General features: G+C 41.0%; 1 protein-coding gene across 4 annotated transcripts in view; it reads left to right on the forward strand.

The window, feature by feature from the left end:
- LOC140469697 (astrotactin-2-like) overlaps nucleotides 1-17,584 on the forward strand; it is a 1,585,258-nt gene that overhangs the window by 871,882 nt on the left and 695,792 nt on the right. For all 4 annotated transcript variants that reach the window (XM_072566454.1, XM_072566452.1, XM_072566453.1 and 1 more), the window contains one exon: nucleotides 9,944-10,132. In XM_072566454.1, the coding sequence (XP_072422555.1) occupies nucleotides 9,944-10,132 (189 nt within the window). The remainder of the gene's footprint in view (nucleotides 1-9,943; nucleotides 10,133-17,584) is intronic.

The following is a 17,584-nucleotide window of genomic DNA, read 5'->3' on the forward strand; positions in this document are numbered from 1 at the left end:
AACCATTTGTTGTTCTTGCAATCTTATTTTCAGCCCTCTTTTCACCCTATGGTGTCGAGGTTCACAATCTAGTCATTTCTGTCCTTCTAAGTTTGTCTTTTTTTTCAAACTCTAGGAGTAATCTGTTACTCTCTCTTTCTTGCGCTTGTGAACACATTAAACCCTACCTACAATTATTAGTAGCACATAAATGCCTAAATTCACTAACCATTTTCCCCACCCGGTCAATCTCCAGTTAACCCATCCCCATTCCCATCCTTCATCTTTTTGGAGTTCATCTCCAATTTCTCTTATATTGTTTATCTTTTTCTTTACTATTTCTGCCTTATCTTCCACTATAGAAGAGGTGTCTGGGATGAAGGTGCAATATTCTTTACCAATCAGAGCACAGGTTCCCCCTTTTTCAGCCAAAAGTTAGTCTAAAGCCATTCGATTCTGTAAAGCTGTCAGTCTTGTGGCAATCATTTCGGTGGTTATGGCCGATATTTGGGATTGAGTTTTCCCCCATTGCGCCGGTAGTATCATTAATTAAATTTTCAAGGGCAGCCGTCAGTTTCTGTATTTCCACCCCTGCCCTTGCAGTACCGTAGTTTGGGAGTAATGTCCACAGCAGACGGTCTCCTTCAGAGACCTCTCGGGTATTACGTCTTATCCCTCCACCTCCTTTCTCAGGTTGGGCTGTATTCGGAGGTGAGGGACTATATAAGCGAGGTAACAGCAGCCACTCCAACCTTTCTGGTCTTGAAGTGTTTCATAACATATTTTTCTCCGGGAATAAATGGATAGGCCTTCAGACCACATACCCAATATGTTCTATTTAATATTCGGGGAGTGGTCGTGGCAGTGGCTTGACTGGTATGGACACAAGATGATTTTCCTAGTTGGAAAGGTGCAGCATCATTCTGATTACAGAAACAGGTGGTATTCACTGCTCCTTTCGGTGGGGAAATTCTAAGACTATCAATAGCGCCCTGATTTTTCGGGGCTGGCCTTGGGAACCATCCTGCAAAGTTATATTTGCTACTTTCAGATCTCCACTTTGTATTATTTGAACCCACATCAAATTATTGTATATCGTATACTTCTTTTTTAGTGAGCGGTATTACCGAGGTGGGGATCCCAGATTCGCCATGGTGTGGGACCTCTGCACAGACCCAACAGTCGGCAAGTCCCTCTTGTTTAGCATAATTCTGGCACAGCGTAGTGAAGTGATTTTTTCCGCCTCCCTGAATAGTTAGTATTACTAACATTACAATACTATACCAGTATCTACCCATCTTTAAACCCTGCCTATTGTCTTGTCTTAACCTTTTAGGTGTCAGGGAGAGGTGAGTCCACACAGCCCTTACAATCAATAACAATATATATCATTAAACATGAAAAAAAGAGTATTTTATCTTAGTTCATTCCCTCTTTCTCAGCTTAACTTTCAGAGGGTTGTCTGTAGGATGAGCGTGCCACTTCGCCAATGGGGCATTCACAGGACCTCTGACGTGAGTGTGATGACTCCACCCTTTCTCAGCAGTTCGGATGGCTGTCGCAGTAGTCAGGAGGGTTAGGAATGGTCCCTCCCAGCTCGGGTGTAGTTTGGAATCTTTCCAGGTCTTGATCAGGACCCAGTCACCCGGTCGGATCTGATGTGCTGCAAACTCGAGTGGCGGTGTCTGCACCAGCAGGCCTTTGTTCCTAAGAATAGATAATGAAGAGCCAAGTGCCACAATATAGTTTTTCAAAAACCTGTCATTAAATTCAGCTTTAGGCACCTCTCCTTTCCCTCCTAGGAATGATAGTCCAAACTTCATTTCATAAGGAGAAAGGCCGATATCATGTCTTGGGGCAGTCCAAGCACGTAATAGACTAACTCCTTTTCCCTGACTATTGATTCGTCCTCGTCCTTGCCATATCTTTCCAAAGGTATGGACTACTCTGTAAGCATATTTAGAGTCAGTGTAAATTGTTCCATCCTGATTCTCTAAGTGTTTTAAAGCTTGATTTAATGCGTACAATTCACAGGTCTGGGCTGACCATGTGTTGGCAGCTGGTCTGCCTCCACTGTTTGGTTTGTTATCCATTGTGTCTTTTTCCTTCCAATATTCTCAATGATCCATTCATAAACAATCTATCCCCGTTATGTAAAGGTAGATCTCTCAGGTCCTGTCTAATTTTGGTTTGATACTCCATGATATCTAAACAGTCATGTTCTAATTCTCGTTTGTCTCTGGGTTCTCTCTTCTATAAGAAGGTAGCTGGGTTTAGACAGGTGTCTATTGCTAACACCAGGCCATCTTTTTCCATCAGGATGGCCTCGTCAACCATCTCCCTGCCTTTTGGTTTAGCACAGTTCTGACCTGATGGGGGGTACTAACTACTATAAGGCTGCTCCATCTGCTGTCTTTGCAGCTCCTAAATCTTTTGGTCTCTTTTCCCCCTTTGCAGTAAACAACGGGGCACCCTGAAGATCTGAAATTGCAGGTATTAGGGAGTATATTACTGGTCCTTGTGGATTCAGGGTCACTTCTTTAACTACCTCGTTGACTACCTATTTCCCCTTCCTTCCAGGTCATTCACCTTCTGATGTCCATTTATATGAATTACCACTATTCCTCTCGGGAGTAACAGAGATTTCAGCAATTGTTTTATCAATTCCTCATGAGCTAGTTCTTTTCCTCTGCTATTTATCAGTCCTCTTTCTTGCCAAATTTTTTTTTCGAAGGTATGTGCACTCCAAACGCATAATTGGAGTCTGTACATATCATTCCTTTTGTTGTTTTCTAAGGTTCTCAGAGCTCTTTCTAGGGCATAGAGTTCACAAGTTTGGGCTGACCAACTGTTAGGCAGTCTTTCAGCCTCGATTATACTTCCCTCTGTCCCATCTACTACAGCATATCCACTGTGCCTTTTACCCTCAATCACCCGGGAGGACCCGTCGATAAACAACCGAGCTCCCACATGCAACGGTACGTTTCTTAAGTTCATTCGCACTTTAGTCTGATATTCAGTGATATCAAGGCAGTCATGTTCTGGACTGTCAGGGGCCACCCCCCTCTCTCCGCCACAAAAATGCAGCTGGATTCAAGCAACTGTCTGTGACTAACACAAGGTCATCCTGTTCTATTAAGATTGTCTCATATTTCAAGATCCGAGAGTCTGTGAGCCATTGTCCTGGTTTCTGATTTAGTATGGTCTGTACCTGATGTGGGGTGCTGACTATTAAGGCTCCCCCAAAAGTAAGTTTCCGACTCTCCTCCACCAATAAGGCTATTGCTACCACTGCCTGCACACACTCTGGCCAGTAATGTATCTTTCCATTCTTTAATTAACAATGAATTAATGCAGTTCATGTTTTAAATTAACCATGAATCAAGAAAAACAGGTCACTGAGAATGTATGAAGGAATCCTGCCAATTAATATTGATTCAGGCTAACACCAATTGATTTATTATAAATATTAATTATTAATTATATATATTATAATTCAGGGCGGAAACGCAACAAGTAACTAAAACATTTTAAAAACTGTAATCGTACAGTTCTGTTTGTTTACCAGTCACTTGTGACTTCTCATTCTGTTTGTGTAATTGTTTGCTCGAGCACATTCATTTTTAAGAACCTCAACAGATTCTATAGCACCATTTGCAGTTAATTCAGTCTCCAATTTGGTGGCAATATCTCGTCATGAGTGCAAAACTGATTCTTCGTGCCTCTCATCACAAAACTGTCGCCATAATCCAATTAACATTTTCGTTCCCACTCCCTTTGGCTTAAACTTTAAGGATGACCTTGCTGCCCCCGTATTGGCTAAGAAAACTATGTCCTCTTTGTAAGGTCCCATCTTTAAATTTATCAAGGGTTCCTGGTGGGTCCCCGTGGGCAGGAACTCCTGACACCCCTATTTTTCATCAAGGTTCATAGACGGCACTGCCTTTACTTCCTTTTTCAGATCAGGACACTCTCTCTTAAAGTGACCTGTCTTTCCACAGTAATAACATCCCACCTGTGGGGATTTCCACTTTGATCCTTGTTCCTGTCCACCAGACCCCTTAACATCTCCTCCCCGATCTCTTTCTCCTCACTTTATTCTCAACATGCTGCCTGCCACCATTTCAGTTTCCTTATCCTTTTAGTTTTGTCCTTTTTCTTTATTACCTCATCAACCGTGGCTTATCACTATTTTGCCTTCTGTTTCTGCTTCTCATGTTACGTTGCCAGATCAATTGCTGAGCCGATTTAACCAACTGAACAGCTTTAGAGCAACCTCATGGCCATTCCTCATCACCCAAAGTTTTGTTTAGACCTTGATTTTTAAAGAAATATTGCAATATTTCTTGCTCCCTGTAATCTCAAATATAATTTGTCAATTTATGCTTGTCTAACTTTAAAGCTTGCTCCTAAATATACATTTAGGAATCTTACTTGTAAATTCACGATATTTACCCGGTTTTAGTCCCTTGATTTAAATCCAAAATCAGTTTTCTTAAGTAGTCCTGACCAGTCATTGCTCAATTACAATGCAATAGATTGTTAAAAAAAACTTCTAATGCATGAATAATGGTCGAATCCAAGGTCACTGATTTTAACCATAGGATTTTTTTTTTGATTTATTACAATCTAATGTTGAACTGAAACTTCAACTGTCCTCCATAAATCGCTTTTATGTAAGGATAAAAGAGATTAGTTAGAAACTGATCGTAAGGCAGTTATGAACTGTAAAAAGAGCAGGAGTTAACATTTTATTTCATAATCTGTAGAATCCTTAACCATAAAAGAAATCATGTTAAAATTTCCATAATAGAAATCAGATTCAAAACAGTCCCAGATTTCAAGCTCCAGGGCACATTCAATCACCAACAAATAAATGTGCATTCACACTGAATCACAAAGGATTAAACTTTCTCTCTCTCTCTCTCTCTCTCACACACACACACACACACACACACACACACACACACACACACACACACACACACACACACTCCTCTAGCTTTTGAGTATTTTTCTGGATGTCTGGCCGTAAGTTAGTTATGAAGTGCACCCTCAGTAGCCCTTCTGACATGAAGCATAATCTGATTCCTCCTGACTGTAAGGCTGTTTTTCATTGACATTTTATCATTTTGTATCCTTTCCTCACATCCGAGGATTGTACTTCCAGTCTCGTAACATTTTTCCTAAAGGACTATCCATTGGAATGCGGACCTCGGACATCCCTTTACTTTCTTCTCCTACACTTAAATCACTATTATTATTTCCCATTTCAATACTCAGCCGTTTCTTTATGGAATTTAATTAACCTTACTGAGGTACGGTGTCACCTTCTTCAGCACCTACTTCAGGGTCCTGACCTTCGCGTGGGGGATTTCCCCTCTTAACAACTGGTCTAAAGCTAGGTGGTTGAATCAGGTAGACACCTCACTCTTCAAATTAAATACCTTAATTTATGTGTTGCCAATTCCCCATACTTCTCGTACATGCCCGACCACCTAAGGTCATGTACCCTCAGGAGCCCTTCAGTAGCCTTCTGACATGGGCTGTTTTTCCATGGACATATGCTTAATTTAATATCGCCAATTCCCCATACATTCGGTATGTCCCAACCACCTAAGGTCATCCCGACCACCAAGGTAATACTTAAAGGTCCCTTTTCATACCTTGGTCTGTGCACAAGAGTTATCTGGTCGAATTCGCGCGTCCTTATCCCACGGCAATACCTGGTCGTCTACCCGACCGAAATTCCTGCTGCGTGTCAGTGCGCCCTGTTCTGCGGCAATACCCGGCAACCAGTACCGTTGCCAAACCCGATCGCTTACCCGACCGAACTTCCCGCCGCGTGTTTGTGCGCCATGCCCCGCAGCAATTCCCCGGATATATCCACCTGGCAACCGTGACAACTGCTACCTACCCAGGTTGATCGGGTTCGCCTAACCCAGTCCCAGATCCCCGGATATATCCAACTGGCACCGGATACGTGGACACATCCACCTGGCAGCAAATACCGCTGCCAAACCCGGTCGCCGGTTACCCAGATATATCCAACCGGCAGCAAATAACGCTACCTACCCCGGTCGCTGGCTATGTGGACACACCCAGACATATCCACCTGGTAGCAACTACCACTACCAACCCTGGTTGACCAGAACTCCGGTTCTCCAGATCCCCGGATATATCCACCTGGCAGCAACTACCATTGCCAGCCACTTGGATACATCCACCTAGTAACAGTATCAACAGCTACCCACACTGGCTGACTGGATTAGCCTATTCCAGTCACCAGTACCCCGGTTCCCCGGATCCCTGGATATATCCGAATAACAGCAAATACCACTGCCTACCCCAGTCGCCCAGATAAATCTTTTAAGACCTTTCTTACCGGGTCTTGTGTACACAAGAGTCACCCGACTGGACCCACCGCGTCTCAACCCGTCTTGTTTCCAGGGTGTCTTAGTCCGGATCATGCTCGCCCAAAGCCGCTGCGGCAAAGAGGGAAACTAAAGACATCCAAAATCAGCGAGGTGCACCTTCTTTGTTTTCCCAACAATTGCCGAGCAACCGGAGCATGGGATCCCAGGACAAGCACCCAAATCTGTTAGAAACAAAATCAATAAAATTTAGACGAGACCACCAAAACTGAAAACAAGACAATTTATGACAAACTTACAAGCACGGGCCTCAATTGCATAAGCAAATGAAGCAAATTAGAACTTAGGTTATTGTACAGTTATACCCTTTGAGATGAGTGAGGTCATCTCTCCAGACTCCTAATTACCCAATCTCTCTTACTATTTCGCCTCGACCCATCTATGTTCTACGCCCATTGCCCCTTTCTTTCCAAGTTGGCAATTTCCCCCTTTGCACATGCTGTCATAAGGTTAAACTCTTATCTCGATGTTCCCCTTTGTAACTTCTTTCATTATCCATAGGTACATCCCATTCTTGTACATACATCTTAACAATGTATCTTTGTCGTGCTTCGCTTATATGTTTCAGTAATCTTAGCTTTTTGCTGACACTGTTGTTTTAAACATTATGGTAAAAGGAATTATTTTCTTTCATAAATCTACATTAAAGTTAGTACTTAATTATCCATAATTATGCACCGAAAAGTAGAGATACTCTTCCCTAAATACCTGCAGAGTTAATTGTTCTCTTGCTGTACCCTTTTTCTGTATGCTTTTTCTATATCTGCAAAAATAACACTTTACCCCATTTCTAACATTACCTTCCAACAACACTTGATGCGCTGAGTTCTTTTGTTAAAATATGTAGTTTCAATCTTTTTCCCTTTTAATTGAATATAGGCATCATTGACAAGTATTTGTTGTTCAGCCTCAATTTCCCTTGAACTGAATGGCTTACAAATCCTTGTCAGAAGCCAGTTAAGACAATGTGGGAAGCTGTGTAGTGGTAATGTCACTGGAACAGTCGGTCAGAGCCCCAGGCAAATGTTCTGGTTACACAGGTTCAAATACCAGTGTGGAGGTGGTGAAGTTTGAATTCAACTAAAATCTCAAATAACTGGAAGTGCAGGCTAATGACAATCATGTGACCTTTGTCAGTTGTCATTAAAAATCTATCTGGTTCATTAACGTCCTTCAGGGAAGGATTTCTGCCATCTTTACCTAGTCTGGCCAACATACAACTCCAAACCTCAGAGCAACATGGTTGACTGTTAACTGCCGTATGGGTAATTAGAGAGATGCAATAAACACAGGCCTAGCAAATGATGCCCACATCAGGCAAAATATACCGTGGTTGTGGAGTCACACATGGGCCAGACCCAATGAGGATGGCAGATTTCTTTCCCCAAAAGACATCACTGAACTTAACTGATGGTTCATGGCAATCGATGATAGTTTCAAGGCACCATTATTAAACCCAGCTTTTATATTGATTTGCTGAGAGAGACTGAAAATAACTGAGTGGTCCAGCACTAATTTCTGTGGTTCTTCACAGTAAGAGGCTGCCAATTGAAAACAATCATGCTCCCTGTTTTCTGACTTTTAACTATCTTTTTTGCAAGGTCATATATGTGCCCTTATTCATTGAAACTCCATGCATACGACCCCCACTGGTTCCTTTTTATCTCCCTTGCTAGATACAGCCTTCAAAAATTAGATGGTGAACACAATTCCTTTTTTATGAAACCATAATGACTGCATCTACGTATTTCTAAGTGCCCTCTTGTGAATGCCTTCATGATAGAGTCCAACAGTTTCTGGCAAATGATGTCTGGTTAACTGGGTTGTTCCCCACTTTTCTTGAAAATTGTCATTAGATTTGATACCTTTCCATTGACTGGAACCTCTCCAAATCTCAGGTACTTTGTAAGATCTCATGTTGTCTCCCACATCAATTTGTATTTGTGTACTGTGAGGCAGACAGATTTTTAATAAATTCGATGCAATAAATCGCCTTGTTGGCTCTTCCTGCATCAAGAAGAGACCAATATTATTTATCTACCTGACTTCAAAACTGTCACAGAGATTTAGTTTCAGAATGTTCTTTTTGGGTTTCAAAATATTAACAAAGTTTTCTGCTATCTACAAAAGCGGAACAGAAAAATAATTTGTGAACATTTTGAATGCAGCCTGAGGAATACCACTGGGGAAATAACTTCAGTGCTTTACTTCATACAAGCTTACTGCCAAAGCTTGATTACAGATAGACATTTCAGACTAATATCTCGTAGGTTGATCATTGGGTGTGGATAATGTTGCTGATGTATGACAATAGCAAATGACTGTAGTAACCATACTCCAGAAGCACATGGATGAGAAAAAGATTAAACTCCTGGACATACATTGGTATGCAGGGAAGAAAATGCATGATGATGGAACAGAGTATTTCCAAGTTCACAGAATTCTTTGAACAAATCTTTTTATTTCTTGAGTCTAGTGAAGAGTTTCCATCCTCAATGAGTTAAGAAGTGGAGAATATTTTAATATTAATAAACTTTCAAGATTAACAGTTGTTTTTTTGAAACTCAATTTAAAAGTAAAATGCAGTTATATGCGTCCTTAGAAAATGAGTTTTGCCACAGTGCAGCTGTTATCTTATGAATACATTTATATTACTGAGCCATAAAAGCATGCATAAAAGGTCACCTGTGTAAAATGGAAATCATAGATATGATGCTGAACACTTCTTGAAATCCATTATCTATCTTTATAGCTGAGTCCCCGAGTTGTTATCATATGTCGAACAAGTCCAGATTTCATTTGTGGCATTTCATTAAATGGTTCAATAAACTTAACTTTCAATGATGGCAAACTCATTCTCCTTACTATCCTATTGGCTAAGAGATGAAGGCTCCATCTCTGAGCTGCACACAGCAAGAAAATCATACTTTCAGCCTTCAGGCTATACCGTTCACTGCTGTTAGTTGAGTGTTGTAACCTAGATTGTTCAAATTTTCTCTGGGTTATGGTCACAAACATGGGCTAGGGTACACCCAATTACTGAATGGTGATTTCACAGTATATGGGGTTAGACACCATATGAACTCAGTTGTGATATCCTCCCACAACTGGATAATTTACTGTCTTACAATCACACTTGCATTATGGTCATGGACTTGCAGAGTGACTGCTGTTGTGGAAACCAATTTTTAGCAGTGTATGAGAATGAAACAACAGTGGTAGAACATTCCAAGTCCGGGCTCAAAACACCTGGGAAAGAAGTTAGAAGTATAAAGAATGAGAAAGACTGTGGTGTCTTTCCATGTCAAAACAGAACAACACCCTGTTACAAAACCCACCTGATGTTTATTCCGCTTCATTACAATAAGCAGTCTGACATTAGTTAGAGTGTGTTGTAAACCTTTTTTCCTCACAAAATATCAAATTAGCTGGTGGTGGGATTTCAGATGCCACCTCAAAACTAACATTGGGTGGTGGCTTCTTTCCCAGCCTCTGTAACTGACTGATGAAGCTTCTTTCTCTCCTGGCAGCTGTGTGGAGGAGTACAGACTGGCAGCAGATGGTAAATCTTGCGTGCTGTTGTCAGAGACATGTGAGGGCACAAAATGTCAGAAGCTTGATGCCAAACTGAACGACACACTCTTTGTAGAGATGCTGCACGGCTACAACAACAAGTCGCAACAGGTCAATCAGGGTCAGGTTTTCCAGATGACCTTTCGGTGAGTACAACCTTTAAAATACTACTTTTATACTAAACATGTTGGAAGATTATTCTACCAGTCAATTCATATTTACATATTTCTTACTCCCACATAATAAGATCCCATTTTACCAACAGCTCTGCCGATGCTGATTTTTGAGACCTTATAATGTAGGTTCATCCATTGACAGAGGTGTAACTCGAATTATTCAACTCTTTTGACAGAAACGTGCAGTCTTGAGATGTCATGAACTCACACAGGCCTTAAGTGTTTTTTTTAAATTGTGTAATGAGAGTATACTAGCCTTTGCTTGATTTTGGAGAAGAGAGAAACTGTGATAGTTGATCTGTCGGTATTTCTTTGTTCGGTCAGTGAAATCCAATGAAATGAAAGAGATTTAACTAGCCTGAGATATCTATCTACTTCAGAAGAACATTGAGTTCATTACTTCCAGGGAAAATTATTAAGAAGAGCAAGTGAAAATCACAGATGTCGGAGAGCTTTTCATCCACCACATTATAGTACGGAAGTAAATTTATCATATGTATGTGTGGAAAGTGAGCACTGGGCATTTACTTTGACTGATATGTCTTTGGAGCTGACTTAATCCTATCCTATTCTATATTATCATCCTCTGCCATTTATAGAAGCAAAGGTTCCAGAAGACAATCTCCCAGTTTATTTTCACCTTTCCTTGGGATGCAGAAGATTGTTTCCCTGTCTGAAATAGGTACCTCAGCACGGTCTTGGTACAGAATCTGCCAGAATGCATTCTCTGCAGCTCAATACTTATGCATCAGTTACACGGCCGACAGGTGAGACTGGAGTACAGTATACAGGATTAGCTCTCTTCCTTAAGGAAGGATGCAAATGCATTGGAAGCAGTCAGAGAAGTTTATTGGTCTAATACCTGAAATAGGTGCATTGTATTGTTGGAAAGATGGATAGTCTAGGCTGATATCTGCTGGAATTTACAAGAGTACAAGGCAATTAGATTGGTATAATTAAAATCCTAGGGAGTGTTGATGAGGTAGATAGAGAAAACATGATTCTTCTTGTAGGAGAAACTAAATCAAGTGTCTATTATTTAAGACAGCAATTAGGAGAAACACTTTCTCTCCAGAGGATCATGGGTCAACTCTACCTCAGAAGGCCATGAATCTTTGAATGTTCTTTAAACCAGAGATGGATGCATTTTTGGTAAACAAGGGGATGAAGTTTGAAAATGGTAGGTGGAGGTAGTGTAGGGGAGACAATGGCAGGGTGGTTTTATCACTGGATTGTTAATCCAGAGACCGAGGGAATAGAATCCTGGCATGGCAGATGGTGAAATTTGAATTCAATAAAAATCTGGACGTACGAGTCTAATGATGACCATGAGTCCATGGTCGATTGTTGGAGAAACCAGCTGGTTCAGTAATGTCCTTTTAGTGAAGGAAAGTGACATCATTACCTGGTTTGGACTACATGTGACTCTCGACCCACAGCAATGTGGTTAATTCTTAACTGCCCTCTGGGATTGGCAGTAAATGCTGGCCTAGCCATCCCATGAATGAATTTTAAAAAACAGTGAGAATGTTGTCTTGAGCTTACTATCAGATTAGCTATGATCTTATTAGCTTGTGAAGCAGGTTCAAGAAACCACATATGCTGCTGCTTTGAGTTCATATTTATCTCATCAGTGAGTACATTAACCTATTCAGACAGTGCAGCACTATTAGTTACACCTTCTTATTTTGTTTTCTCAATCTCCAGATGATGTTCAGGTCCTAACTCTGGGTATGGATGAGAGACATAGAGACCATCATCCTTAAAGATCACCAATCATTGTAATATTAATATTAAGATATTACAGTACACACTAAAATATAATATACATTATAAATAATTTTTGTCTCTTATTTATTGACTTAATTTAACCTCACTTTTGGGCTGTTTATATTTTCTTTACCCAATTCAGCTTTAACTGTCTAGTTTTCAAAATGTTCTCCTTTCTCTCTCTCTTCTTGTGGTAGCTGGAATACTGGTAATTAATGGCAAGGAGCTTATGATGCATGTGATTGTAGTGCAATCTCACCTTGCCAACCTTTAGCATTTGTTTCCCACATCAGAAAGAAAGGCAATGTTAATGAGTATATAGATCTGACTGCAGCTCACTAAATACTGCTGTTAGCATTCTGTAAAGGCATCTACTTATTTTTCAACCCAAGGTGCAATTTTTCTTTCAAACTGCAACTGGGAAATTACAACCGATATTTACTCAACTTTTTTAGAACTAATGTAAAACATTTTTTCTGTATGAAATCAATGTAGACACCAACAGGAGCAACAGAAAAAATCCAGATAGTTTGTCAGAACAGTACTGTCTATTTTTATTCACCTCTTGAACATTTACTTTGCAATGTCAGAAGGAACAAATTCAATGCGTAGGCCTAAACTACAGCCTAATGGAGATAGTGGCAGCTTACTAATGTGAAGTTATCTCCAAAAGTGCTCCGAAAGCTAGTGCTTCCAACTAAACCTGTTGGACTATAACTTGGTGTTGTGTGATTTTAACTTTGTACACCCCAATCCAACTCCGGCATCTCCAAATCATAATAACGTGAATACTGTATAGGCAGCAAAATCTATTTTTTTTCTATTTGTTCATCGTAGTCTGTAGTAATTAAAGTATCCATTAAGAAATTGCATATATGTTACACGGGAGTATGGTGAGTCTTAGGTGTGCGTATCAAGTATCTGCAGTTGTCTTCATGTGCGTTACAAAACAGAACCCTGAATACCAATCAAGAAAGCAGCACATTTTAACTTGCAAGAATTCCAAAATGGTCTGGTAAGTGAAATGAAGTCACTGAGTGAGCTTTCTCCTCTAAGCAGTCGGTGAATTCAACATTCTTTCACTTGCTTCATAGGGAAAAATCTATTAAAGAGCATGAAAGCCTAAAACAGCAAACACAAACATTGGATTTATGAAACTCCCCCTTGTCCTCTTTCCCCATTTGTCACACTCCTTATCACCGCTGGCCTTCTTTTGTCAGGATAAAAGCAATTTCTACGCACTTTTGTTTCTGGCCAAACCCCATTAAAAAGATGATCACATCCATCTAGAGTGAGCTGTTTGCAACATATGTGGAAATTCAGAGTGAGCTGCAGTATCACTCCATTGGCCCCAGCATGCAGTTTAGTTTATCCCTTGTGTTCATGTCTAGAAGCAAGCAGTCAAAATATCAGTCAGAAAGTTGTCCTGAGGGAGAACTTGTGGGGAAATAAATGTATTGATGTAACTTGGAAATGGCTGAACGTGCAGGGAATATATTTGGCACAGTCACGTATTTGAAATCAGTTGTAGTCACAACTGAGGTGCTTTATTGCCATTTGAAGCAGGGAGTCAAATGGTACGTTATCACCTCATGAATATAAATCAAACTGGGTAAGATAAACAGGGCCAGTGCCTGTGAAATTATTGGATTAACCTTGCAATTCTAAGCTTGCGAGGAAGAAATGAGCCGATTGCACCACTTTGTTCTGTTAGAAATATATGTCTGTGATTGAGCAGGTTTTACGTGTGGAGAGGGAAACATTGCTTGCATTCTGCTGTGGTACCATTTGGGGTGGCATAATGGCACAATGGTAAGCACTGGTACTTCACGGAGCCAGGGACCTAGGTTTTATTGCAGCCTTGGGCGACTGTCTGTGTACAGTTTGCAAATTTTCCCTGTGCCAGCGTGGGTTTCTGTCGGATGCTCCACTTTCCTCCCACAATCCAAAGCTGTGCAGGCTGGGAGAATTGGCCATGTCAATTTGCCCTGTATTGTCCAGAGGTACGCAGACTCGATATATTAACCGTGGGAAATGAAGGGTTATGGGGATAGGGTGGGTCTGATTGGGATGTTCTTTGGAGGGTCAGTGCAGACTCGATAGGCCAAATGGCCTCTTTCTGCATTGTGGGGATTCTATGATTAGCTTGTTGTTGATTGGAAATATTGACAAAATACAGTGAATTCACCTTGTTCAATATTTTTAAGGATGTTTCATTTTCATTTGTGCCAGGCTGCATCTGCTCAGTGCTTTGTGTTGTTCTTTGTGCTATCGGAGAATACAACTCAAATGAGATTTTGCTTTTTGAGACAGGATACTGACATCTGGGTTAAATGGGGACATCAAAATCATGCACGTTGGGATGATCACCTGGCACTGATTTTCCCTGTATCGACGAATAAATGGTGTAAGGGTGCAATTGGCACTCAAGTCAAGGACTGTGGATGGGCGTTTTAAGCTGGAGTGTTGTATGAAGACAGTTAGGACCTGAAAGAGTTAATTGACATTATGATGTCTGCTCCATCTGTTATGAAATAACAGGCTGATTCTGGGAGGGCACATGCACACGTGCACACAGACACACATTGGCCCCTTCCCCCATAGCACCTTCCCATGCAATTGTGGAAGATGCAATGCTTGCCCATTCACTTTCTCCCTTCTCACTATCTAAGGCTTCAGGCACATCTTACAGTTGAAGCAGCGATTTACCTGTACTTCACTCAATCTTTTCTGCAGTATCCGCTGTTCACAATGTGGTCTCCTCAACACTGGAGAGATGAAATGCAGACTGGGCAATCATTTCGCAGAACACCTACGTTCTGTCTGCAAAAAATAGCTTCCACTTGCCTGCCACTGTCATGTTCCCTGGCCAACATCTCTGTCTCAGGCTTGTTACACAGCTCAGTGAGGCTGTCAGCACAAGCTGGAAGAACAGCATCACATTTTCCACTTGGGGACCCTGCAGCCTTTCAGATGCAATATCGAGTTTCACAATTCTACAGACCACACACTACAGGCCTGTCATGGCACAGGCTGCTTTCAGCAGAGTCAATCCATTTTCGCGTACTGATGATACCATCATCAGCTTTACTTTACTCTGAGTATACGTTCAGCCAACCCTTTGTCTCCCATTTCTCATTGTCTATCTCTTTCTGAGCTCCATCTCCACCTATCCATTCACACCTTCCACCCCAGACATCTTCAGCATAAATATCACCTCTTCTAGTTACTATTAGTCTGAAGAAGATGGGACTTCAAATGTTAACTATATTTTCTTTCTGCTGATGCTGCCAGACCTGTTGTATTTCTCCTGCAATTTGTTTTTGAAGCAAGAATACGGAGATGGGTTGAGAGCTCAGTGTGTGATTAAGGAAAATGGTTTTCCAACCTAATGAACACACCTCTCACTGCCAATGATATTTGGCACAAGTGAAGACTACTTTTCCCAGTGCATTATCAGCTTTGCCTTGGGGCTGTTGATGTAGTGATAGTATCCTTATCTTTGAGCCAGGAGGCCTCTGTTCAGGTCCCACCTATTACAAAGGTGTATCATAACACTGTTGAACAGTTTGTGTTGAAAAATAGGTGCCAACTTTCCCTTCAGCTGCCAGACTCCATCTTGGAAATTTCCAACAACAAAACATTTTGCTTCTGACCTCTTCTGAAACGTTGTTTAAAGTCTCCCTCTTTGGCTCAAGGATACTTGTATTGACGTCTCCAAACATTTGGTGTCATTTGTGTTTGGTTACAGAAACACAAATTGAATTTATGGAGCAAGTTTACTTTAGTATGTGTTGCAAGGTATCTTGCAAATTGACTGAAAAGTTATCGCACGGAAGTTCACAGTGAAACAAGTGGTTGTGTCTGCTTGTGGTGAAACTCTGCAACATTGTAATTATTGCCTGTCATACCCTGTTACTTAGGTCTTTTCAGAGTTGGTTTCAATTTGAGAGTTACGAGGGTTCTTCCCAAATTTCGTTACTAAACACAGGGACACTGTTGAATTTAAAGAAGAGATGAATAGAAATGTTCAAAGTCATGAGTGGGTGAGATAGAATAAATAAAGCTGAACTATTTCCGTTAGTAGTAGAGCCAATAGCTGAAGGACAGAAATTTACAGCAAAAGGACAAGTCGTATCATGAGCATTTTTGTTAACATAGCAAGTTGTTGTGAACTGAAATGCGCTCAAAAGAGAAAAAGATAAATACTTGACAGAGAATAAATACAGGGCAGAGAGCAGAGAAATGGGATTAATTCAGTAGTTCTTTTCAAGGGACTGTGTGGCCTTCTATGCTACACTCTGAAATCAGAAACATAGGAATTCAAGGGGCAAACTGTCTGCTGATTAAAGTCATACCAATCACAAGGGAAAGTGGATGAGATTGTTGGAGGATATTCATCACAGCCCAGACTATCACCACAGTAGTTCTTCAGAGTATGTATAAAGCTTCAGCTTCTTCATCAATGACCTTGATAAGTGAGATGTAACATTCACCACATACAGGCAATGATCACCTCCAACAAGAAGGAGACTGTCCATCTTCACTTGGCATTCAATGCTGTAATCATTGCCGATACCACCACCCCTCCCCCCCCCCCCCCCCCGCCCCGCCATCCTTAGGGGTCACTGTCGTCTCACCTCTGGAGTCCCCAAAACCATCTGCAAAAATAATACGTCAGGAATGTGCTAGAATACTTTCCTTTTTTTCCCTGGAAGAATAGAGCTTCAACAGCACTCCCTCCACCTCCAGAGCACAGAGGTGGAAACATGGGGCTTCTATAAGAGACACTGCAGCAAATTGTCAAGCCTCCAAAGACAGCCTAGATCCTTTGTTCCCATGAGAGAACAAATAGCTATGTACCAAAATATGCTCACAATAGAGTATCTACAGTCTCTTGGGCAGCTAAGTCAAAATTTCATAACCCTACTGAGTGAATGAATTACCCTCATCTCATTCTCGTCATCTCAGTTCGAAGTGATTGTCCCGTTATATTGAGTCTGTGTGTTCTGCATTCCCCAACAAGGGAAAACACTTCTCAGTGTCTATCATGTCAAGTCATTAAGAATATTTGACTTATCAGTGGAAGTGTCTCTCCTTCTTCTAAACGGCAGTGAGTATATTCCTAACTGAGTCAGTTTCTCAACACAGGGCACCCACTTCACCCCAGAAACCAGGTGAACCTTCTCTGGACCATATCCAATGCAAGTATGCATTTCCTTAAACAATGAAACTAAAACTGTCACAGGAGTCCAGGTATTATCTCAATTAAATCCAATTCTAGCAAGATTTCTTTATTCAGGTATTTATGGTAAAGGTTAACATGTCACTTACCATTCTGATAGCTTGCTCAAGCTGCTGTGTCCCCTGTACGATTACATCCAAGAGTCTCTAAACATCAACCTTTAGAAATTTCATGCCTTTTAAAAGCACAGGTCGTTCTTCTATAACACACGTTTTGTTAATGCGAATTCACTGTAATGCGATTGGCAAACTGGGAACATGTTTTCTATAGCGCAAACCTTTAAAGCATGTATGGGTTATAACGTGCTTCCAGACCCATTGGTTTAAATGGTGCTGCTGTTATGCAATTTTCTTATAACACAGGATTGCATGAGAATAGAACTGCCACATTAGAGCAGAACTGATTAT

The sequence above is a fragment of the Chiloscyllium punctatum genome, chromosome 49 (assembly GCF_047496795.1).
Source record: "Chiloscyllium punctatum isolate Juve2018m chromosome 49, sChiPun1.3, whole genome shotgun sequence".
Taxonomy (NCBI): Eukaryota; Metazoa; Chordata; class Chondrichthyes; order Orectolobiformes; family Hemiscylliidae; genus Chiloscyllium; species Chiloscyllium punctatum.